Source organism: Perca flavescens, chromosome 17, assembly GCF_004354835.1.
Source record: "Perca flavescens isolate YP-PL-M2 chromosome 17, PFLA_1.0, whole genome shotgun sequence".
In the NCBI taxonomy this organism is placed as follows: Eukaryota; Metazoa; Chordata; class Actinopteri; order Perciformes; family Percidae; genus Perca; species Perca flavescens.
In genome coordinates this window covers 26,633,805-26,658,216 of record NC_041347.1, presented here as the reverse complement: position 1 = coordinate 26,658,216, position 24,412 = coordinate 26,633,805, and the positions used below count along the sequence as shown (strand labels likewise).

Genomic DNA, 24,412 nt, shown 5'->3' with positions numbered 1-24,412 from the left:
CTGGGGGTGTGATAGGAAACACTTTTATAGTCAAATTTAAAAACAACAACACTGCTTTAAAATGCTGAAGTGTAGGAATAAAAATAGCCTAAGTTTTTGGAAATAATCAGGACAAACAGGCATAAGTGGTGGCTCCTGCTGTAATTGTGGTGGAATTTCCAGAAAAAACAATGTTGTGGTATGAGTCTAAGGGAAAACTTATACAACACAAATTTGCACTTTTGTTTTTAGATAATTTTTTTAAATTATTTTTTAGCACCATTTATCATTCAGACATACAGAACAAATTCCACAATATGTGCCAGGTAATGTCAGATGGTGCATAGAACAGATAAACAAATTGAACGAGAACAAAAAGTCTCTCCCACCCCCCACCCTCTGCGGTCTCGGGGAAAACAAAAGAAAGAAACAAACAGAAATCACACCTTGCCTAGTTGCTCTCCTCTAGTTCTTGTGGCGTTGAGGTCATTAGGTCTGATATTTGTGCTGCTGTGCTTTTCCATAGGTGGAGAGTTGATGATTTGGCTTTGTTAATCCTTACTGTGTTAATCCTCAAGCTTAATTATGTCTAGAAAATACGCCAACCACTGTTTTATACAAAGCGAGTGGGGGGGTGGGGGAGCCAGCGTTGGGCTATCATTTTCTTGGTTGCAGTTGAGCCGGCTAGCCAAATCTTCCTCTGTCTCTCAAGCAGGTGTAATTTAGAGTCATCATTAAGTAACAAAACAATCGGGTCAGTAGGGATTAGATATCCTATCACATCAGATAGTATTGATGTTGTTTTATGCCAGAACTCATGAACCTGTTCACGCTCCTAGACAATATGCAGGAGAGTTCCAGTTTGTTCAGGTTGACAGAATGTACAATAGGGAGTGGGAATGGCTTTTGAGATGTATTTCTTCTGAGGAGTCCAATGTGTCCTATGGCATATGCTGAAGTGGATTTACTGGTGATTTGGTTTCTTGGAACAGTGGAAAATGTTGTCCCAAACTGCCTCCCAATTAATTGCGTTCCCCTCAGGGCTCAGCTCTCGTTCACATTTCTTTACTACTGGGAGTTCTCCTATGGAGACTTGCAACAGCTTAGCATTAATGTTGGACACTAATCCTCTCACAGGGAAATGTAATGACTGGGTGCACCAAAATTTGCACATTTAAACATTCATTTTTTTAGCTGTATGAGTATAAAACGTGATACTACTGCTGCCATGAGGTGCGCTTTATCCACTGTGGCCACACATGCTACAAATGTACGTTTTCCTGCTTTAAAGCACTTTGGGTAAAGAAAAAAAACAACCTCACATGACAATGATACATTAAGACTCTAGAGGGATAAATAAAGATAGAATTTTCTAATGGGACTATGTAATGCAATTTAAAGTATTAGGCTAAATCCCTGATATAAACTGCTTTTTAATTGGCTGATGCATCAACTACAGTATATTTATGGAAAAGGACTTTGACATGTATGGGTTGTAATGCCTTTAAATGTCCACAGAGGGGCAGAATGAACCAAGAGAAAGACAAACACAATCAAAGAAAGTGCGAGATGTTTGCATGCACAGGAATGGACAGAGAGGGGGGTGGAGACCATGTAAATGTCCACTTCATTCAATGAAAAGCAATTAATGTTCCAGGCTCACAACTGAGCACATACTGGTCTATTTAAAGCTATATGTAGCCTCAGAGGAGAGGTTGAATCAATCAGAAATATTGAGTGTGAACACTTTCGCCAATTAGGCCAGAGCACGAGCACCACCCTGTTACATTTTTAATGAACACAGGGCACTGTAGACAGCTGTCTGGCGCTCATATAATAACAACTTATTGTTTAAAAAAAAAAAAAAAACTAATAGAGTCCAAAAAGCGCGTTGCCTAATTGGGTGAAGGGTTGAGTAAAATCTGTGTGATTAGCCTTCTCCCAACAGACGGGGATTAAGCTTTTAGTCCGTAATTATGATAAAGCATACGTCAGCAGATATCCACCCATTTCCGAGAGACAGTGGAGCGGAGGGATGTCCTGCTAGGTGGCCGTGCTCTCTGTGAGACCCAGAAACAGGAATATCCTCCTGAGTCAGTGCCACGACGCTGACACACCACAGGCAGGCTGCCTCTGCTCCCATAATAAGCATCCTATGCTATTCTGCTCAAGATGGCGGTTCAGGCAGCTGAAAAGGACGGGATAGTGAGTATTTTGGGGCTTTAAGGGCACCGGGGAGGGATGTGTGGGTATTTATTTTCTGCGCATATATCGCTGTATGCTACTGCGATGTAATGCCGATTATCCGGGGCTTATTGTAAATGCGGAGCGCCGTGCGCAGCTTTATTCACAGCGCGAGGCGACGTCCTCTTTCATCTGTGGCCGGGGAGGACCTTATATATATATATATATATGTCAATGGGGAGGACATCCAAAATGTTCGCGGTGAAATGTAGCCTCTTGGCGGTGTGCTCAATGGGTGCTCGTTTGGGCTACCGCAGCGTGACATTTTGAAGCGTTCAGTTTGCAGTTTGTGATGCTAATTTTTAAATATCAAATATGGCACACGACAGGTACCAACCGATACCAACGTGACAGGTCTGCTGCTGCCAACTCGTCATTGTTGGGGGGGCATGCAAGGCCACCCTGGGTGTATTTAGCATCAAACAGGCCTGCAGCCTCATGCTGGGTGTTTAAACCTGAGCCGGGCCAGTTTATATCCTACCTGATAAGACGAATAGACATGGCCGTTTTACATCTTGTGTCATTTGTCACTGTTGTTGAAGAACGTGGAAAATGACTATCTGAACGACTCGCTGGAGAACCCCGCCGGCCTCATCTCACCTGACAAGGAGGATTTATCTCATCTGCTGGTATGAAATCTGCATTAACGGTCTCCTGTGTATTCCTTGTGTGTCATTGTTTGTTTGCTCCGGGCTGCGCTTAATACAATTCTACTTGCTTTGCATAGACGGTGCCATTCAGCGGGCGAATCCGTGGCGGCATGCGGCCGGGGAAGAAGATTATAGTGATGGGCATTGTCGAATTGGAGCCAGACAGGTAAGATAACCCTTAACAATACATGCACACCTTAGCTGGAGCTTAGCTTTACCTCCCCACGTCCTCCAGAGTGATTTTTAGAGATAGGCTTTTTGTTGTTAGGCCAGTCGTACTTGCACAGCCACTCCAGGACACACTGTCTGTGGGCAGCCAGAGAGAATGGTGGCTTCTTAAGTATGCAGAGTCAGGGCGTTCCCCAACCAGTAGGGAGAAAACACGGGGAAATTTGGGGGGGGAAGAAGACCAAGTGAGGCAGACTTGTTTGGGTGTGTCCTTATTACCCTGCATGGAAACTTGGAAGAAGCCTCCCCATGACCTCATCATGTTCAGAGGCTGCTGTGGGCACAGTTTTTTATGGCAAAGTTCATGTGAATGTCCTGGCTGAGTTGCTCCAAAACCAGATTTCCTTTGTTGTATCTCAGCAAGTTTGTTACTGTAGTCATGTCTACACACTCACACAAAGAAGGTTGTGTGTAAACAGCACAGCTGCAGGGGAGGGAAGGTGGGGGGTAAACCAAAAGGGATTATACATAATTAAAACACAATAGTTTTTCCCCTCACACAGCAGCCACAGAATTATGCATTTGACTTATCCCAGATTATTCATATGCTGCCTGTCTGACTCCCCTGCTTCCATTCCTCCCTCAGCTTTGACGTGAGCTTAACCTGCGGCCGTGACTCGGAGAAGGAGGAGACTCTGCATGACGTGGCCCTGAAACTCACCGCGCGCTTCACCGACCGCCAGTTCCTGCGCTGCGCCTGCATCTCTGGGAAGTGGACACAGGAGGAAGTGTCCACCGACTACTTTCCCTTCATCCCCGATCAGCCTTTTAGGGTAAAGATCCTTTTTGTGTTCATGTTAAATTTACATGCCAGATGGTTCTGGTGCCCTGCCTGTTTGCAAGTAAGTTCAGGTTGTTGGTTTTTGTTGTACACGTGTTTTCTATGAAGACTGTGCGATGCTCTCTTTGCCTCCAGCATCCTTCTACTTTTGATCTTATTCACATTTGTTCTTTATTATCATGGTTACAGTTAAGGTAATTCTTTCTCTTACACACTGCATCTTATTTCCTTTGGACCATTATTTTTTTATAATTTGATTTGGCTTCACAGACTTACAACAAGAGTCCATAAAGGCAAGCAAACCCCCAGCGAAACCATATTATCTTAACCAGATTCACATTGGATACAATAAGTTTAAATGGGGAAACCCACCCTAAAGTGCTTCAGGCTGCGTTCACATACGCTCAGCCGGTCGCCAGGCGGTCCGGGGAAAACGCAAGTCTTCCCATTCATTTTAAATGGAGGTAGTGTGTTTTTAGCCTGTGGAGGTGGGGGCATTAGGGGAGCTGAAAAAAAGTAATATAACGGAGCAGCCTGTCTTAACGAGAAGTTAAGACAGATTCAACTTTTGGAGAAACGAAACCTGATGTTACACTGCTGTGGCCAATCATGTAAGCGGTGATCAGACTTAACAGGCCATTTTGAGGCAGTATGAAAGTCCTGTACAATAAACAGGAGACGTCTCTGTCTCTGCCTCTGCCACAACAAAGTTTTAAAATACTATGAAGGTAAAAAACGAAACACAGCAGCTGCCCAGGAGTTTGGGTAACAGCTGACTGTTTCCTGCAACAAGCTACAGCACAGTCTATCCTCTTTTCTTTCTCAATGAAATGAAGCTGCCTTCATGTACAGTCAGAAATGCAGAGATCTATAAAAGATCTGACAGTAAACAATTATTGTGAAATGTAAGGTCTACTTGTGCTACATTGGGGGTGGGTTATGGTAAATGCTCATACAATGCGTTGGTCAACCACGTCAGAAGGCCAAAGTGTTTTCATAGCTGTTTTGGGGCCAGTTGTGATACATTTTAGCAGTGCGAACAAGGCAGTCAACATAAGGTGCCAAGACAAAACAAGTGCAAAACAGTGTAAAGAGTCAAGAATGTAGAATGTAAACAAAGCAGGTCGAGTCGTGATAATCATTCAAATTTGGATAGCATGCAGACTTCTTGGAAGTCTTTCCTCGAAGTCGATCATAGCGGCGCACACAAAAAGGGACGGTAGTGGTTTTGTGAAGAAGAACAAAAGGGAGAGCTTGAAAGAAGTTGAAACCTGGCTTGCTTTCGAAACCTCCGGGAACCTGCCACAAATCTCTCTATGTGAAATTAGATTCTCAGGTTGTTGGTTTTCAGATGATGTTACACAATCCAACTTATGATGCTTAAGAAAGTAGCAATAATTGGTGCTGTGAAACATTTAGTTGAGTAGTTGACAGAACTACTACTTTTTCTTTTTTTTTTTTTTTTTTTTTTCAAGTAGGAATGCTCCAACGTATACAATTCCAGCTTTGTTTTTCATCAGATTTTTGTGAGACCAATTTAGTATTTCCTTTTCTTGTTGGTTGTTGTAACATTGTTGATGTGCTTTTGGTTGGAATATTTCTTTTAAAATCCTGTCGTGAGCATTACAAGCAATCCACTGTAAGAGAGATAAATTGCATCTGGCAGTTGCCTTGCAGTAAAGAAATAAGAGACAAACAGGAAATGTTTCAGTATCTATCTACTGTAAATACAGTCTGTATCCGGTGTGGTGGTCTCTACTGCAAAAGGGGGGGGGCAGCATCAGCTGTTTGTGTGTTGGATGAGGTTGGGGGGAGGGTGGAGCAGCAACAGCAGTACATGTGCATGATGATAATTCCCATAAGACCTGAGGACTTGTCCGCTCTAATAATTCTGAATATGCACAGGAATAACACATATGGTGCTCGACTAAAAATAAATGATGACGTGTGAGCTTTTCACAAGATAATTCTACTGGAGGAAAGAAGGTTCAGTCCTAAATTTCTTTCAAAGACAAAACAACGACCATCTTTGGCTTATTTTTAGAGTTGATCCCTGCGTCTGGTTATGTAAAGTCAGCTCTCTGACACAGTATCTTTTGTTTGTGGTCGGAGCGTGACCAAGCAGGTCAGCACAGTCCTGACTCAGTCAACAGCTGGAGGCTGGAGATTAAGGCTGTCGTACAGATGTCAAGAGACACGTGGACAGACACATGATGTGCTGTGAGGTTTCACAGGAGGAAGACGGTTTCTGTTACTTAGTTCATCGGAATAATCCGCCTCGGGGAGTGCGATCACTCTGGCGAAGTTTGTTTTCTTTAGTCCAAACCATAGGGAGGTTTGTTGAGGTTCCGTGTTCAGCTGCAAGCAAAGCCGGTGTCTGTAAGCACAAGTGGCAGGGACTCCCTTTTAGCTTATTAGTTAGACAGCGTTTGGATGGTTAAAACGCATTCCAAAAACGGCAGATATATTAAGCTTCAGTCCAGGTTGTGATTTGCTCTTGTTAAACGTTTTACAAGCAGGAATACCAGATGGCTGGTGAACACCCTTTACATTAAACCCATAAACATATGTGTTCAGTAAATGCTTCTGTATTTAGTGAAAGCTGCACTTTTATTTTTAAATAGTTTTTATATTGAAAATGGAAAAAAAACCAACCTGATGACAAGTTATAACTCGCTTTTTGGCCGTAGCGGAGAGCTGTTGAAAACGCCTCATCGACTAATTGTTGCAGTCGATGAGTCGATGAGGCATCGACTAATTGTTGCAGTTCTAGTGCTAAGCTAACATATCCTGGCGGTAGCTTCATATTTCCGGTACATTACTCCTCTCGCTCTCCACAAGAAAGCAAATCAGCCTGTTTCCCAAAGTTGTCAAACTATTCCTTCCGTATTCATCTGCATTTATTGCAGTTTGATGCTTCAGTGGTATTGTCATTGCTTATTTATGGATTGATTATAATTTGTAAATGACTTTGCTTAATCTAAACTCTTTCTCTCCCTTTTTTTTTTCTTCCCTCCCTGCAGATCGAGATCCACTGCGAGCACCAGAGGTTCCGGATATTTGTGGACGGACACCAGCTCTTTGACTTTTATCACAAAGTAAAATCTTTGTCCTCTATCGACACGGTACGGATACAAGGAGATCTACACATCACCAAGCTCGGTTAACATCCCACTCGTGTGTGTGTGTGTGTGTGTGTGTGTGTGTGTGTGTGTGTGTGTGTGTGTGTGTGTGTGTGTGTGTGTGTGTGTGTGTGTGTGTGTGTGTGTGTGTGTGTGTGTGTGTGTGTGTGTGTGTGTGTGTGTGTGTGTGTGTGTGTGTGTGTGTGTGTGTGTGTGTGTGTGTGTGTGTGTGTGTGTGTGTGTGTGTGTGTGTGTGTGTGTGTGTGTGTGATCCATAACCCATCATGCAACACTGCATTAGCATAACAACTGGGGGGGAAAGCTCTGGCGGTGACAAGTTAGAGTTCTTCTGCTACATTTTCATTCACTTCTTTCCATTCCTTTCTGTTGAACCAGGGTCTGATGATGCTTTGAGGGTGAATGTGTTTTTCTCTTTGTAGCCCCAGTTTTGTCACATCAGGGAACTCGTGGCTTATTAATAGCACTTTTCTTTTTTTTTATGTTGAGTCTTTTTAGGGATGCTAACGTAGAGGCAGGTGTGAAGTGCTTTCAAGGATGGAAAAAAATAACTTGGTTGTTATAGAAACCGGTTACTCAGGAACAATATCTGGTTCTGAGCAGCAAATGTGCAAGCAAACTGTTGGTTATGGATGAAAATTTGGGGAATGATTTTAAACGTTTTTAATTCTGCAACTCGTGGGCTTATGAAAACATTCCAAAATCTTTTGGATAAACTGGAAAATGCATGTTGATCAAGCTAAAAAGAGACACTGGTCATAGATTACCTAGCCTGACAAGCCAGACCCACATCCAGATGTTGGGTCTGGGAACTCCCCATTGGCAGGGCTCAATCCGAGGGGCGGGATAAACTGTTGTCTTTCAAATTCCCTCTGCACGCAATAGGATAGCGCTACAACCAACCGGATCAACACTAGTTGATAGATTAAACGTATCCGGTCGGCAAAATTCCGAACACATCTTGACTTCAGTGCCGTTCTTTGTTCTTTTCTCAAAGAAAAGCTCAATTTCAAGTCTCCAGAGTTGCGGTCAAAGCCAATTCGAAAGACCGCTGTTCGCCAGCAGCTGCTAGCTGCCTAGAGTTTGGCTTTTCCAGCTCGCAAGCCAACGGAGAGTTGCTAGACCCCTCTGGCTACAAATTGCATTTGCTGCCGATAGGGTGCGTCTAGATTTCTAGGCTATAGATTACCAGGATTTTAACCCAACCCGTGTGACAAATATGCTGTAAAATCTCCAGTATCTGACCTGAGCAGTGTTAGGCTATTCAATCTAAGCCTTGACTTACTCCTACAAGGGCTGAAACATGATTTACATATCCGATAAAAACAGTTGTAAAGCATAATGTTGCAGGTTGTTGGCGCTTTTTAGAATTGAGTTTACTCAGCTGTAATTATTGTTGCAGTTATCTTTGAAAACTCAATCTTCAGATCACAGTAGAGTGCAGTATTACACCCTGTTTTCTCTGTGCTGATGCATCTGCATCTCTGTAGCCACTTCTCTGCCCCCGCCCACCCCCCTTGGGCTTATCCCAGTTGTCACGGTAACACACTGCAGTCTCAGCGACCTAAATCCCCCCCAAAATGAGGATTATATCATAACATGATGTAGCAGGGAGTGTCCCGTACTGTACACTGCGTGTGTTGGTAGTTTTTAGCGATTACTGCAGCCATTCTCGTGTAGGTAGGAAGTCCAGTGTGCTGAACAGGAAGTACAGTTATGGCTGTTTACTCTGGTGGAGCAAGGCGAGAGGAGAAATTAAAACATTTGGACTCTGCTCTCTGCTGTCACACTCACAGAACACACGTGTTCAATGCAAACCTCATCTGAATGGTACACTTAACCAATATGCAACTAAGTCTCATAAAACACTCTCAGTGCATATTTAGAAGAAACTGTGCTGTCAAAGTGTGCTGGTGTTAAAAGAGATGCACCGAATCCAGATTTCTGGGATTCGGCTGAATTCTGAATACACTGGTTAAGATTCTGCCGAATCCTACTCCCATCTTCAGTCCATTAACACCGTAAACTCATGAATGAAGTAATGACTGTCCTTTCTTTGCCGTACCTGAAGTTGCTGCATTTTGGATGCTGTCTGTAGATTCCTTCATGCACAACTCGTATTCTTTCGGATGTTTCATACGCAAATGTTTTAACAGCGGCGATGTTGTGTGTGGTTTAGGGTCCTCGCCACCACGAGACAAATCGACATTGCAAAATGAACATGTAGCTGGACTTGAATGGCCTTCTTTTGACTGAAAGTACAGCCAAACACTTTTTCTGCTCTGTTCCATTTTCACTTTCTCACAGCCTGCTGCATTGAACGCTCCACCTACGTAAACACCTTCCCGTAATCAACGGCGGCATCATTACGTCGACCAGCGTAGCGCAAGCGTAGGGTTCGGTTCAGCAGGAACCAAACCCCGTCAAAAAGTCCAATATTCTGCCGAATCCTGGATTTGGTGCATCCCTGGTTAAAACTAAACTCAAACTAAAACCTTCAGTCACATTTACTGTAATAGCTGTTTTCTTGGAAGCGGGATCAGATCCTGGTGGTATTTTGACTGTATAGTATTCATGTTCCTATAGTAGCATAGAAGATATATGGTGATGCACAAAATTAATACTTACTGTCAGTTTTTTGGTGGTATGGCTGGTGCTGTTATAGTCCATTTTCAGTCCTACAGTAATGTCTCGTGTTTCCTGAATCATTCCACGTCATTGTTTTGTCCACACTGAGACAAACGATGTTCGAAAGCAGTAACAGCCTTGTGTAATGCAGCCAGCAGGTTTTTACAAGTCTAACAAACTGTAATGTCCTACATGGTTTTGTCTCTATAAACCATTCCACTCCACTTCACTGAGGCAGAAAGGAAGTTATAACTCCACAGTAATAATACAAACGTATCTGCAAAGCAAAACTCACAGTATTAAGAGTATTACAGTAAGTATTTAACGGGGCTCTGTTTACACCTCATACACTATCAGCATTCACTATGATCTGTAAAGTTTTACACATACAGTAGAATTGGGTAAGAATTTCACTGCATAGATTTCTGGGTCCCACTTTCTAATAAAGATGTCGCTTATGGCTTTATTATTAATGTATTAATGAATTAACTATAGCTTTTTTTTAGTTCAGTAATAAGCGATTTGATAAGAACCGCTTTTGGGTTGCAAGGTTGTGAAAAATTCCTTCTTTTACATTAGTTGTATATTTATTAACTATAAATAAAGGCATTATTCAAACCATTTCATAATCCCCTAAAGGTTGACTTATTAGAACATTAGAGCTTGGACCAGGTTGGAAAAGCTTAGATTGTGACAGATGTTATGCTTAATATCAAACAGAAAATTGAATGCATGCTTTTAAAGCCGTGCCACAGTTCATATCCACTTTTTGAGCAGCTCGACACAGTGAAGAAGCAAAGTGTTGTACACGGTTTCTCAAGGATGCACACAAGTACCATTACGATTTTGACATTTCTACACTTCAGTTTTGATCTAAACGAGCTATTCTTTTTCCATCACCTTTTGCTGCTGTGAATTTGGAGTAAGCCATGACATCTGTGCACAACAGTTGCGCTGACTTCCCTGCAAACTTTAAGGAATCCTCTTTGTTGGACATCTTGTTACTGTCTGTGCACAGTGCGCTGCTGCAGCTGTGTGCAGCATTTGTCAAAAATACAAAGAGGCTTTTCTTACATGCACTGAGTATTTATTAGCTCCTTTCATGTAGTAATAAGCTGCTCTGGAGCAGAACTTGTTTTCTCGTGGTTGGTCAGACAGGGCCGCTCGTTTTCGCTTGGCAAGCGATGTTTGTTTGTTTTCAGACACAAACAGGAAATGAGTGCAGTTTGGTATGAGAGGGCAGTGAGAAGTGCAGTTTGAAAGGATGCGTGCCAGTGCAACGCATCGTTACTCTAGTATTACAACAGAACAAATGTGTAATTGTGTTGACCGGGTGTGTTTTTTTGGATACGGTTTATTGTGTTCTTTCTATTAACTGGTGACCATCCATTTATAACTCTGCAGTTTCCTGTAATCATGTTAATAATATACACAATGTAAAGTAAATGGACATAACTCAACAGTATGGATGTGGAAAAAAGATGTGTGTTAAGGTAAAGTTGTAGCTCCTCAGCTAGGAATTATGGGGGAAGGAGATGAACAATTTCAGACTTCCTGAATTTAAGGGCTCAAACCAGGGAGTGCACAATGTATGTGTGAGTATGCAGGGAGCTGAGCTGGGAGTGTGTTTTTCTCAACAAAGCACGGATAAACTCTACATTAATAGATTGTTGTGGGTTTTCCAGCTGTCTATTAGGTTTTTCTGCAGGTACATGATAAGCTGGCATGGTACTACATACTGATGTGGTACTGTTGCACTCTAAAAAGAAGTGCGTTGGTGATCCGCGTAAGGGACTCATAACTGCTTAGTATTCCAGTAAAAAGTTTTCGGTACATGTGCTTAGAAAACCTCAACATATGGGTTTCTTCTTGAAATATGTTGTTAAATAAAAGTCCACTTTCCTGCTATTAATTTAATTGTGCTTCAACCCTTTAAAATTGCAACTGAAAAATGAATGTTCTTCCTGATTGTAATCTGATGATAATTACCTAAGTGAAAATACTGGTTTTTTTTTTGTTTTTTTTTAATATATGAAATAGACCACCCTTCATACCCTCATGTTAAAAATGGAGGGCGTCTGATGTAAACCAAGTTTGTTTGACCGAAGGTCTGTATGTTACTCTGCTTTTGGACTTTGGATGTACATATTTATAAAGTCTTTGTTTTTACATGAGGAATACCAAGCTGAGTTACAAGCAGAAATCCTTTGGTTGTGCATGTAAGCTAGTACCATTTGTATACATGAACAATTGAGGTATTATAATGCCAGTTTTCATTCCAGTCAAGCATGCTTTTTCTTTCTTTTCTTTCTTTCATCTGCTGTGTCAGGTGTGGGCAGATTTTGCTTTGGCCTGTTTACCTTTTTTATAGCCTAGTATTCATGAAGTACCTACCAAATTTTTTCTTTTTTTTAAATATTATTTTTTGGGGCTTTTCCCTTTTATTACATAGAGACAGTGGATAGGCATGAAAGGGGGAGAGAGATGGGGGGATGACACGCAGCAAAGGGCCGCAGGTCGGATTCGAACCCGCACAGCTGCAGGACTCTGCCAACATGGGGCGAACGCTCTTACTGGGTGACTAAGAGGCCGCCCCGGTACCTACCAAATTTCAATCTTTGAACACCCCTGACACTAACTTATCTAAATCAAGCTTTTTTTTTTTTTTTTCCCACAGGACTTTTAATAATTAGTAGAACAACACAATGACTTTCTAAAAAGTGCTCAAACCTACATGACATGTTGTGAGAACGACTAAATCATGATGTCCATTTATGAAGTGTCCTCTGAGTAGAAGTAGGTTGATCTGTTGCTAATGTATCGTGTGGTTGTACAATCATGTTATCATTTCTATTTATTACAGTGTAACCAGCAGGGTTTTGTGTGGTAACGTCATACCTACTGTATTGGTAACGTACTTTATATGAAGGCATCTTGAAAAGTTGAGTTTTTTTTTTTTATAATGATAGTAACTGAGGTCAAATATTTAAATATTGTACTTCCCTGTGTGACACAAGGAAGTGTATGAAACCAGTATTGGAATCAAAGATTCTTTTCTTTTTATCGCAAAACCAAGTTAACCATCATTTTGACACGTGTGTTTTCCGGGATGTACCAAACCTGAGGATCTCCAGGGTGTTGGCTGTTGTGACTTTGATCTTCTGGAAGTTGGCTGTTTGATCGGCTGTTTTTCAGACGATCAAACAACTTTCTAGCAGATTGCCACAGAGAGCTGCTCCATTTAATAAATAAATAAATACAGGAGCTCTTCCCTGAAATATCCTGAGATGGCCCTGATTTTGTGTCTCATTGAGACTATCCACTGGACCAGTGTTTAGATGAAGACCGTACATTCAACCATTATGTTAGACTTCTCGAAATGTCGTTTTTTTTTTTTTTTTTTTTTTTTTTCTCATGCTTTTGTAAAAACAGCTACTTTGTAAACCAATAAACTTCTCATCTTGGAAATGTTCTTGGGCTCAGTGTCTCTGCCTGAATATTCACCAAGACAACCAATCAAACCGGTAGCTACATCTTTGTTAAACTAAAAGGTGTGTGTACTTTTTTTTACACAGGGAATTAACTTAATAAATGCATCACTAATTGCAGAGAATCACTGACGTTTGCTCAGAAAAAGTGGGCAACTGCTCCTATCGTATTTCAGTTATTTACATATTTAGAGTTAGTAACTTTAAGCATTTTACTACAAGGAATATTCCTAATTTAAATTATGAGTGATGTAATTGGGTATGTATTCAGGTGTCTTATTTGAGGTACATAACACCTACAGCCTACTGAAAAATTACAAACTTCACGAGAATGACTCCTGATTTCACTGCAATCAAAAAAACCTGTACTATATTTATACACATGTAAAGTTCAAACCACACTCAAAACTTCAGTATTAAATAAAATATAGGCCTATTTTATTTAAAGACATTGTCAGGCTCAAAAAGATTATGCTTTTATTGATTCGAATAGATCACAATTAAGTACTTTTCTTTTAGGAAGTGAATGAAATTATTTTGTATTTGCTTATAAAGCTTTGGGTAAAGTGTCCATTCGATATTTAACCTATAGGGGGCAGTGACACACCGGCATTGATGCGTTTAAAGGCACTGACACACAGACCCGATTATCGGCCGTCTGACGTTGTCAGACAGTCCGGTGAGGTCGGTGACTCGAGTCTGTGCGGTGCGTTCCGTGGCCGATTGGACATGTTGAATCGGCCAGTGGGCAGTCGGACTCAATGACCAATCTGATTGGTGGAGTGCTAGCCCTTGAATAGCGAATCGGTGCACGACAAAAACCGGAAGTGACGATGGTAAACCTACCAGATAAACCGTGACGGCACAGACGATGGCACCACACTGTGAACACTGATGATCTGGGCATGGTGATCTGGTCCTCCATTCACATGTAACCTTTCATACAGAAACCACATTAACATTACATTATGGGGAACTTGGTGAACACATTCCATGATCTCCTTCCCCATTAACAACTTATTCAGCAATAGGCTGTATAAGGCCAGTCAGTGTTCCATTCCACTGATCCTGATAAATGCATAATTATGAGAACATTATAATTAAACTTTGCACATTCCATTATCCCCTGACCAAAAACTATGCATTATGTTTCCAACACGACTTTATGGTGATAATGATACAGGAGGCCATTATGATTGATATGATTTTTATTGATCCTTCTCAATAATCACAATTGAAACAACAAGATATCTTCCTTTACACACAGACAATCTGTCCTATATCTTGCCCCATTGAAAAGGCACTGCACCAGTATCAGACATGAAATAACGACATCGTTCATCCCTGATCTGTTTGGCCCTTACTGCTGCATTGTTGCTTTTTGGCAGGGGGGCTTGTTGTAGGACAGAGTCTTGCCTCCATCTTCCTTCAATAATGTCTCCATCTGGTCCTTCCTGGTCCACAATGTCTGCCATGTATACATTGCTGGCCTCACTCCGTAGAAAGTTATGCAGAGCACAACAAGCCAGGACAATGTACTCCACTGTGACAGTGTCCTGGATGTTGATGGTGGTTAGTAAGACACGGAAGCGGTTGGCCATGATCCCAAATGCATTTTCCACAACCGTCCGAGCTCGCGACAGCCTGTAGTTGAAGATGCGCTGCTCTACAGTGAGTCTGCGGTTGACATATGGCTTCAACAGGTAGTCTGTCAACGGAAACGCCTTATCTGCCACAATGCAGTATGGAGCCAGCTGGTCAGAACCTGGAAGTGGTGCAGGGGCAGGGATGTTGGTGGTTCTGTTTACCAGGGCATCTGCTAACGTGCATCCACGAGACCCTCCACCATCAGAAATTCTCCCATTACAACCGACATCCACATACAGAAACCTGTACGAGCTGTCGACCAGTGCCACGTAGTATATTGATCCAGTCACTGGTGGGGGGCGAATGTTTACGTGTTTCCCATCCAGAGCACCCAGGCAATTTGGGAAGTTCCACTGAGACATGAATCCACTGGATACCTGCTGCCAGTCATGCGCTGTGTCTGGACACTGAAAACAAGAACAATAACAAAAAGTGGATACCAAAGGCTGATCTGTTTATCTGGTTAGAAAAACCAACAACATGCATGTTTGCAACAAAAGTAGGATCCGTATACGTATTGTACAGCTCGATGACTGACGTTGACACAAGATAGTGTATATCACACATACCTTCAGATATTTCTCTCTTAAGACCTGGTAGATGGCGTGACAGGTTTCAGGAACGATTTGCCGAATTGTGGAGACCCCCATTCGAAACAGAAATGAAAGAGTCTTGAAACTTTCCCCTGCAATTATAAACAAAAACGTGACTTTGTTAATTATACGGAAGAGCTCCTGTACAGGCTCCGAGAAAGGAACCGAAAAACTGAAAGAAAAAAAACTAACCAACAGCTTACCTGTTGCGAGGAAGCGCAGTGTGACCGTCAGACGTTCACCGACAGATACACAATCACGGTTATTGGTGCTGCACCGCTGGATATTCGGTGTGACCAGTTCCTCCAACATGTGGAACTGGGCAGGAAAGAGCCGAGCGAAATTTTTGAAATCATATGGCTCGTCCAACTCCAGTTCCCGACACAAATTCGGGAGAGCTCCCTGAGCCTGTCGCTGTGAGATCCACGACTTCGCCCGCTTAGTGCGGTTTCTTCTTATTTTTCGCCTGCGACGTCTTTCTTTTTCCACAAGAAGAAGCCCGAGAGCTGCCAACGCCAGTATCGTCGTATTACTAGCCATCGTATTTCCTTCCTTTCGGCGAGTAACGAGAACAACGATCCTTTCTGACCACTATCAAATCTCTCTGATAAAAACCATAGACAGTATATATAAGAAAACCACAGCGTTCTCTGTGGTCTAGAGAGATGTTCCGTCATTTCCGGTTTTAATTTTTTTTTGCGAGACAATAGGAAAGATTAGCGCCGCCTGCTGTTATGGAGACGTATTATGTTTTAGGTTTCTTCCTAAAAAGGGAGTTTTTGTTTTCCCATGTTTTTTTTTCCTCGCCACTGTCGCCAACAGCCACTGCTAATGCTTGCTCTTGGGGGAATTACTGGAATTGTTGGGGCTTTGTAAATTATAGAGTGTGGTCTAGACCTACTCTATCAGTAAAGTCCTTTTCTGCCGACGGTCGGCAGTCGGGTTGCATAGGCTGTAAAAAAAAAATGAGAGTAACATAATAAAGGTGAGCTGGATTAGAATATGTAAAGGTGTAGAATAAGTATATACATACATATACATAGGCCTATACAAAGTTTAGTTCAATTTCAGCTATTATAGCTAAAATGACACTGAAAATAGACATTGATTTAGGGTATGTGTCGGGATATCTTAATGCTGGATCTGTCACTAAGGAAAACAGTTTGGGCAGTGGAAAAAGGAAAAGAGGGTTCATCATTTTTTTTCAATTCAAAATAGGCTACAGGCAGAAAAGTGCTATTTGGGCAAAGAAAGAAGACTTGGCTGAGAGACTCGGACATTGTGGACTTGCATGGGATCCAGCAACTATGGGCTAGCATGAGGATGGACTTTGTGGAACCTGCAAACAGCAACAAACTGTTCAACATGTACTTTTCGATTGTCTTCAATACAAAAATGAAAGAGAACAGTTATACACTGCGCTAGAACGTTGACATTGAGAGACCTCAATTTGAGCATCAACTTGACATAGTGGAGAGGAAGCAGTCATGGATTATATCTCTGCAACAGGATTAGATGTCCACCCCTCTGAAATTGACGCTACCTTCGAATGTCACCAACTGTCCTGTGGGAGGGAGCAATGTGGGCCGCAAGCCACCTAGTCTACCGGAATTCAGAAGAAGAAGAAGAATTTCCACAACTTTGCTTCTTTTTTTTTTTTTTTTTTTTTTTTTTTTTTTTATTGCAATGCTAAGAACATACCAAAAACAATGCCAGGGGTTAATACAATTGAAAGCACAGTTACAGGTTATAAAGACAGGAGAATATCAAACAAATGACATAGTGAGATAGTTTTAAGGGCTTTAGAGTTGCTGGATGTACTTTGCTTCTTCCAACCGCTTCCAACGGACCGTAAACGCAACACAGAATTTCTTCTTTGTGGGATCTCACATATGCCGCCAACCTCCGGTAGCGGTTTTTATGATCGCCACGGAGCCTTCAACACCTGACTGTCTAATACCCTCCGTCATGTCAGAATCGCTGCGGGGCTTTGTCACTGAGCGGCTCGCGGTGGCTGCACAGGAGATTTTGGGTTTGGTGGAGAAAACGATCGCTGACTACCGGGAAGAGGTTTTTCGGTCAAAGAGAGAGATCCTGCAACTGCGCAGAGAGCTGGACGAGAGGAGATCCGAGAGCATCGCTGCTGCAGGTCTGAAGGTTTCTCTCTGTCTGTCTAACGTTAGACCGTTTCAGAGCCGTTCAGTCTCTCTCTCTCTTAACGGCTCTGGACCTTTCCAGTGGAATGCCATGGTTACAGCCCCGGCCCCTTGTTTACTTCCTGTCAGTTCACTGCAACAGGAAATCCACTTGGGGCCATTAAGAATGTTTATGTTTACAACTGTGATATGGTAGCCTATATGGTATATAGTAGGGCTCGACTATTAGCGATAATCAAAAAGTAATCGAAACCGAAATTTTTTTTTTAAATCCTGTCAATACTACAAACATACTACTACCACCGCGTGTAGTCACGTGACTCTGCCCCGTCCAGTCTGCAGTCATGCAAACGAAAAAGATGAATTCCTGCGCCTGTCATCACCAAGTTTATTAGAGATACAACATTTAGGTCACTGACCTTTATCAGGCATAAAATGCACAATATGAAACACAAATATATCTATACAAGAATCACAGGTTGCAACACAATATCAAAAGGAAAACACCTGAGAAAAATACAACATCATTCAGGGATAAAAATGAGACAAACAATATGTGATTATGTCAATGATGTTCCCAATCAGAACAGACAGTCAGAAAACGAAAAATGACTGACAGGAATTGAGAATGAGAGGTGAAACTCTGCATATTTTTATTCCAGTGCTTAACTCATTTACAAGATCTGAGTAAGATGTTGTTTCGTGTTCAACAGATGGCCCTGAAGTGTCAGAAGAGATGTTTCCCCCTCAGCAGGAGTGGAATCCCAACATGGAGCCGCAGCAGAGCCAAGATCTATTTTTCCAGCAGATCAAAGAGGAAAAAATGGAGCTCACAGCGACGCTGGAGGCCGCTCCCTCCCACTGCGTGCAACAACTTTATAGTAATACAGACGGAACTGCCAACTGCCAGGACTCTTCATCACAATACCCTGTTGCCGCACATGTAAATAAAGAAGAAGAAGAGTGGAAGCTAGACATGACTGCCAACTGCCAGGAGTCTGCATCAAAATACTCTGCTGCACATTTAGATAAAGAAGAAGAGTGGAAGCTAGACATGACAGCCAACTGCCAGGACTCTTCATCAAACTACTCTGCTGCTGCACATGTAAATGAAGAAGAAGAAGAAGAAGAAGAAGAAGAAGACGAAGAAGAAGAGTGGAAGCTAGACATGACTCCAGCTCACAACAGTCATGAAGCCTCCTGTCAGGCTGCCTCTGTTTCTCCAGAGTACCTCGGCTCACAGGAAGTGCCCAGTGATAGTGTCTGCAACTTCTGTGGAGACATATTTGAGACCAAAGAAAGTTTATCAGATCACTTACAATCGCACGCTGAAGTCAAGTTCTGTCACATTTGCTGTGCTTGCTTTCTAAAGGATGTTGACCTGATACGACACGTGGGTGAGAGCCACCCTGGGGAGAAGCCTTTTAAGTGCAACGAATGCGGAAAGGCGTTCCTGCGTAAAGACTACCTTGTGGTGCATCTGCGGACCCACACGGGAGAGAAACCTTACAAGTGTCCGTTCTGCGGCAAATCTTTCGCCCAGAGAACCTACCTGTGTGTTCATCAGAGGATCCACACAGGAGAAAAACCCTATGGTTGCAGGGTCTGCGGAAAACGTTTCGGCAGCAGCACAGCAGCAAGACATTGTGTGAAATATCATAGAGCTAACGCAGTAAACAGCTAAAGAGTTACTAGTAAGTCTACTGTGCGGGCACATAATGGAAAATGAGGAAATGGTTTGGCAAACGGGAATTTGATGTGAGTTCAGTACAAAACAAGTTCTCTTTTTTTTTAAAAGTGTGTACATTAAAAGGCACATAGTAGAAGTGTGCCAGCTGACTCTAAGGTCTCTTTAGCGTTTACTGTATGTTTTTTTTGTAAAGGAAATTGTACTGGGTTAGCTACAGGTCGCCCCTTCAAGGAGCAGAGTTAATGGCTTCAGTACATTCGCTAAAAATCAGGGTTAGGGTTACATTGCCTATGTTATCGCTGCTGCTACGGTTAAATCGATATTTCACTGTATTTTGTTGCGTTTTCTTTCGTTTATTGATCACTTACAATGTAATAAAGCATATTTTTCACTTCACTTGTTTGTAAATAATATTTGTGAAGTTCCTGAAAACATGGAAACAGCAGCAGCTTGGGGGGGCCAAAGTGTTCAATGCCAATAACCGCTGTCAGTCGGGGGTCATCAGAATGCTAATCTGCAATGGCCCAATATCCAGATTTCTTGTAAATATATTGAGATACAGGTACCAATTTTGGTGCTTTTATCACAAAATGAACAATAGGTTAGCTATGCTGCCCCACTATAGTAATTTGTTTGTATTTTTAAATTAATATATACTTATTTTGTTAATGTTTGTGTATTTCATGTAGTTGTTAATTTATTTTTTTAAATACACACCAGTGGTGAAAAGTAACTATGTATATTGCACTGTACAACATGTATTTGATAACTTGCAGATTCAGATTAATGACTGCTGAATGCTACAACACATAAATCAACTACCAAGCTGTATTATAGATAAAACTACCCACCCAGCTGTATATAAAGTAATTAAAATGAGCTCCCCCTATACCAACCAAGTGAGGTACACATAATACATCAACAATTATAATCCAATTATATAATTTTCTGACATTAGTCATTCTCCATTATGAGTGACCTACTGTTACCTGCAGTTCTTTAAAAATAGCCTATAAATTATGTTCATTCGTATTCACCTTATTAAAATATCTGTTAGCTTAACGTTAACACCTTTTCGCAACATTTCTCCGGTAGTTTGGGACTACTTTTTCTGTGTGCGCATACGCCATTAAGGGAACCAACCTGAGCGGCTGAAGCTGCTTGCCCTGAACATAGATCTAAACAGTGCCCTGGACCATAGATAAATACATCTATGGCCCTGGACGAGCAATGAAAAAATATTGTATGCTCAGAGCATTTTGTCCCGGAGGACTACACAGTTAACGGACAACCGAGGACCGAAACGATGCACCGTTTCATGCTATTTTGAAATGCAGATTGCACATCTCCATTCACATGTGCAAGTAGGCTACCTTAAAAAAAACAAGAAGCTTCCAATGTCTCTCATTCAAGCTGACTTTTTTTTATTGTTTTAATCTAAAGGAACATAAAAAGTACAACGTTTTTTTGTTTAATGCTTTGTCTTCAGAAAAATAAAGGTAACATAGATCAAGTAATTTAGTAGATATAGCTATAGCCATGAAGTATTCATTTAAGGCGCTGTAGAATGAAGAATGTACCCTGTGCGTCATGACGTTAAACCGGAAGAACTAAATCAAGTGTTCCCATCCAGCTCATTGTTGGTGAATGTTGCTTTCGGTTCCCGAGGAGTTGATTTCTTTATTGAAAGTTAGTGTGCCACCCTCTGGCTACATTTACCGGTAACGTTAAGCCGCCCGGTGCTCCATCATGTCGGGGACGCAGCTGCTCAGACTGCTGGTCAACGAGCGACTGGCAGCGGCTACGGAGGACATCTTTGGACTGGTTGAGAAGACAATAGCGGAGTATCGGGACGAAGCTGCCCGCTCCAAGAGAAAAATGATCCATCTGAAACAGCAGATCCAGCAGCTGACCCTTTTACAGTCTGAAGTTACGTTAGTCAGAGCAGGTTTGTGTCTGATTTAACGTTAGACCCTAGCCAGAGAGATAGAGAAAGACATATATCTCTATTGCTCTGACCCTAGCTAGCCGATTGACAGCTGAAAAGCGTTGCTTGGCAACAGAGTGGCTATATTGATGTTAGCAATTAGGACTTCACAAGGTTGTGTTTTTGTGATTAACCCCCCCCACACACACACACACACCCTAAAACAAAACACACTCACCACTAACAGATTTGCCTGGGTTGCACATATAACATGTATTGTGCATGTTAGGAAGAAACGAAATTAACCTACCAACAATAACAAATAGAAGGTACAAACGAGGTTATGTTTTGATGAATCGGCCCATGTTTAATTAAATTAAACTTTAATGGCTGAAAAATAAAAACAAGGTTGATGCTCCACCTTTGGTCGTTTGAGCACACATCCTACTTGCACTTGTACAAATATATTTGTGATAAACATTACCTGGTTATTTAATAGGTTATAACATATGTCCTTTCTCTGTCTTTTAGACATCCCGTCAGTCTCTGAGGAGAGTTTGCCAGACCAGCTTCCCAGTGTGGAGGAAAATGAGACCCGTGACTCTCAGCAGGTCAAACAGGAGCAGGTGGATTGGTGTATAGGTCCACACGTGGAGGCCCTTACTTCCAACGATGCTGAAGTCAGACATCCTAAATCGGAACCAACGGCTAACTGTGAGCTGTTCCCGTCTTTCACGGCTGAAACTGTGAGCGTAAACGCAAACATAGATGACCAATGGAATGAACCAGATGATACGTCGTCGCCTTGTCACAGTCAGCAGGTGCATCGGTGTATCATTCCAGACCTGAAGGGTGACTTGTCCCAGGATGTAAATGTCAGACTAATTGAATCAGATAACACTGCTGAGTCAGACTGCCAGCTCTTCCCAACTTTCGGCACTATACCTCTATACCTGAATGATGATCGATGGAATGGGGGTCCCAGTGACGCTGCTTTAACAGAGCAGGAACCCGCCCAGAGGGACGAAAAGGCTTGCCGTTTCTGTGGCAAGCAGTTTAACAGGGACTCTGATCTGATAAGACACGTTTATAAGATTCATATGACTGCGAAGGCCTTTAAATGCTCTGAATGTGACAAGGAGTTTTCGTGTAGGGGCCATCTGGTTGCACATTCAAGAATTCACAGAGGTGAAAAACCACACAAGTGCTCTTTCTGTAGGAAGTCATTTGCTCAAAGGTCAAATCTCAATGTTCACCTGAGGTTGCACACAGGGGAAAAGCCATATTTTTGCAAAACGTGCGGCAAAATGGTTGCCTATAGTTACCATCTCCAAACGTGTGGTATGAAGGAGCAAAAAGGGAAGAAGTCATTTTGCTGTTTGGTTTGTGGTAAACAATTTCACTCAGCTTCGAAACTGGGGGTCCATAAGAAGAACCATGAAGAAAGGAAACCCCACACTGTTTTGTAGTCCTTTTGCCTGATCATCAGACTGAATTGACATATGTTTCACATCATTCATTCATTTTCTATTTATCATTTGAGTCTCAGGGCAAATGAAAAATGTAGCCAGCGATTCACAGGTCTGGAGGACGAAGACAAACAATCACAGACGCCTAAGAATATGTCTTCCGTTGCAGACCTCAACCTTATTCAGTCCAGATCTCTGACCAGTTCAAGCCTGACCTTTTAGTTCCTGTTACCGCTCATGAGTCATGGTTATTGCACTTCTTCGTAAATAAAATAAACATTTTTTTCTATTTTGTAATGATAAAGAGCTTTTGTGATACATGTAGACCAGCATAACCTAGTAACAAACACTTAACAATGAAAAGTGTGGATCCAGCACAAACTCTTTAAATTTAGAACCTAATTTCAGATCCATGTTCATCCTTGTTTACTTGCATGCTTAATACTGTAAACAACATCAACTTCTCTACCTGTCTGAAAAGGTTTTCTCAAACAGGATACATGTCAGATTGGGGAGGAGTCCATGATATTCCACTACCATTAGGGACAGCAGGCAGCCACATTGATTACTTATCTACTTACTTTTTTTTTAAAGATATGGTTTGGGTATTTTTCTGCCTTTAATGATAGGAAAGCAATGAAAGGGTGAGAGAAAGAGCGGGGGAAGACATGCAGGAAATCGTCCCAGTTCGCTGAGTTCGGGCTCGAGCCCCGGACCTTTTGCGTCGAGGAATGAACCTCTGTCGCGCTACCGACTGAGCTATCCTGGCCACCTTATCTACTTTCTTACCCTAAAATGAACTATAGAGTCACTGGAATTAATAGCAGCACAGAGACTGGAACATGTTTTATGTCTATTCCTAAATGTCACATTACATTTCTGTATTGGACCAAATGTAGTGTACTACTGCTACTAGTACTTATAACTATGAAAAATCATAACCATAAAAGCAGTGGAAGAAGTACTCATATCTGTTAAGTAACATAAAATCCTAAATACTAAAGTAAAGTAACTCCAAATTGTACTTAAGTACACTACTTGAGTAAATGTACGTATAGTTACTTACTTTCCACCACTGCATAAAACAAGGGAAGAAGGTGAATAAGTAGGTTTAGGATCAGGTCTCTCCAGTAGGTGGCGATATTGGTTTTAATTCGAAGATCGTTTATTTTAAAGAAGAGTCGCTTTCTGGTTCTAAAAAAAATGACCCGTGGTATTTTCCCAACTCCCCTGCTATGAGTAGCCTAATAATGTCGTCATACTCAGATTCTAGTCAGAATATGACTAGAATCCTTTTTTTTTTAAACAGAGCTTTATTAAAGTTGTTCAAAATACAAGTTATAACTAGACAAACAGTAGGCTACATATCATACCAGGGAAAACAAGCAAACACAAATAATGCATAAAACAATAACAAACTTAACTAGGCTAATGAACATACCAGTGCTAATGTGCAAAATGAGCTAATAAAGTGCATCCAGTGCATAGAGTCCTTCATAAGGTGCTGTAAATCATAAGTTCAGTATGTTCCAAGGAAGGATCTGTTTATGGTCTTAATTCTTCTCCTGAGTTCAGTGAGCGCCTGTTTGCGCACGTCGTCACTGTTTACAACAGTCTGGTGTAAAATCATACAGCATCTCGTCTTCCATAATTTAAAACAAACAATACATATGGTTATTTGCATTAATTCCTTGTGCTTGTCTGATAGTACATTATCAGTACACAGTAACCTACAGACTTATATGAAAGATGAAAATGTACACCATACACTTAATTTGTCCCAGACTTGTTT

The 24,412-nt window shown here is 41.7% G+C and overlaps 3 protein-coding genes across 4 annotated transcripts; 2 read left to right on the top strand and 1 right to left on the bottom strand.

The window, feature by feature from the left end:
• Window positions 1-1,902: 1,902 nt before the first annotated feature.
• On the top strand, window positions 1,903-22,906 carry lgalslb (lectin, galactoside-binding-like b). Of its 2 annotated transcripts, XM_028603094.1 has the most exons (6): window positions 1,903-2,184; window positions 2,766-2,852; window positions 2,951-3,039; window positions 3,688-3,874; window positions 6,906-7,007; window positions 21,683-22,906. In XM_028603094.1, the coding sequence occupies exons 1-6, from the start codon at window positions 2,152-2,154 to the stop codon at window positions 21,791-21,793; spliced, it is 609 nt and encodes a 202-aa protein (XP_028458895.1). In that variant the 5' UTR covers window positions 1,903-2,151; the 3' UTR covers window positions 21,794-22,906. The 2 variants fall into 2 exon arrangements, with proteins under 2 accessions (XP_028458895.1, XP_028458896.1); XM_028603095.1 differs by lacking the exon at window positions 21,683-22,906 and having other exon boundaries at window positions 6,906-7,082.
• Window positions 14,329-16,044, bottom strand: LOC114571858 (protein ALP1-like). Its single transcript, XM_028603093.1, has 3 exons — window positions 15,582-16,044; window positions 15,355-15,470; window positions 14,329-15,192 (listed from the first exon to the last, which is right to left on the bottom strand). Exons 1-3 carry the CDS (start codon window positions 15,916-15,918, stop codon window positions 14,416-14,418), a joined length of 1,230 nt encoding a protein of 409 aa, XP_028458894.1. The 5' UTR covers window positions 15,919-16,044; the 3' UTR covers window positions 14,329-14,415.
• LOC114571857 (zinc finger and SCAN domain-containing protein 2) lies at window positions 17,057-19,620 on the top strand. The gene is made up of 2 exons (XM_028603092.1): window positions 17,057-17,527; window positions 18,248-19,620. The coding sequence occupies exons 1-2, from the start codon at window positions 17,194-17,196 to the stop codon at window positions 19,216-19,218; spliced, it is 1,305 nt and encodes a 434-aa protein (XP_028458893.1). The 5' UTR covers window positions 17,057-17,193; the 3' UTR covers window positions 19,219-19,620.
• Window positions 22,907-24,412: the final 1,506 nt, after the last annotated feature.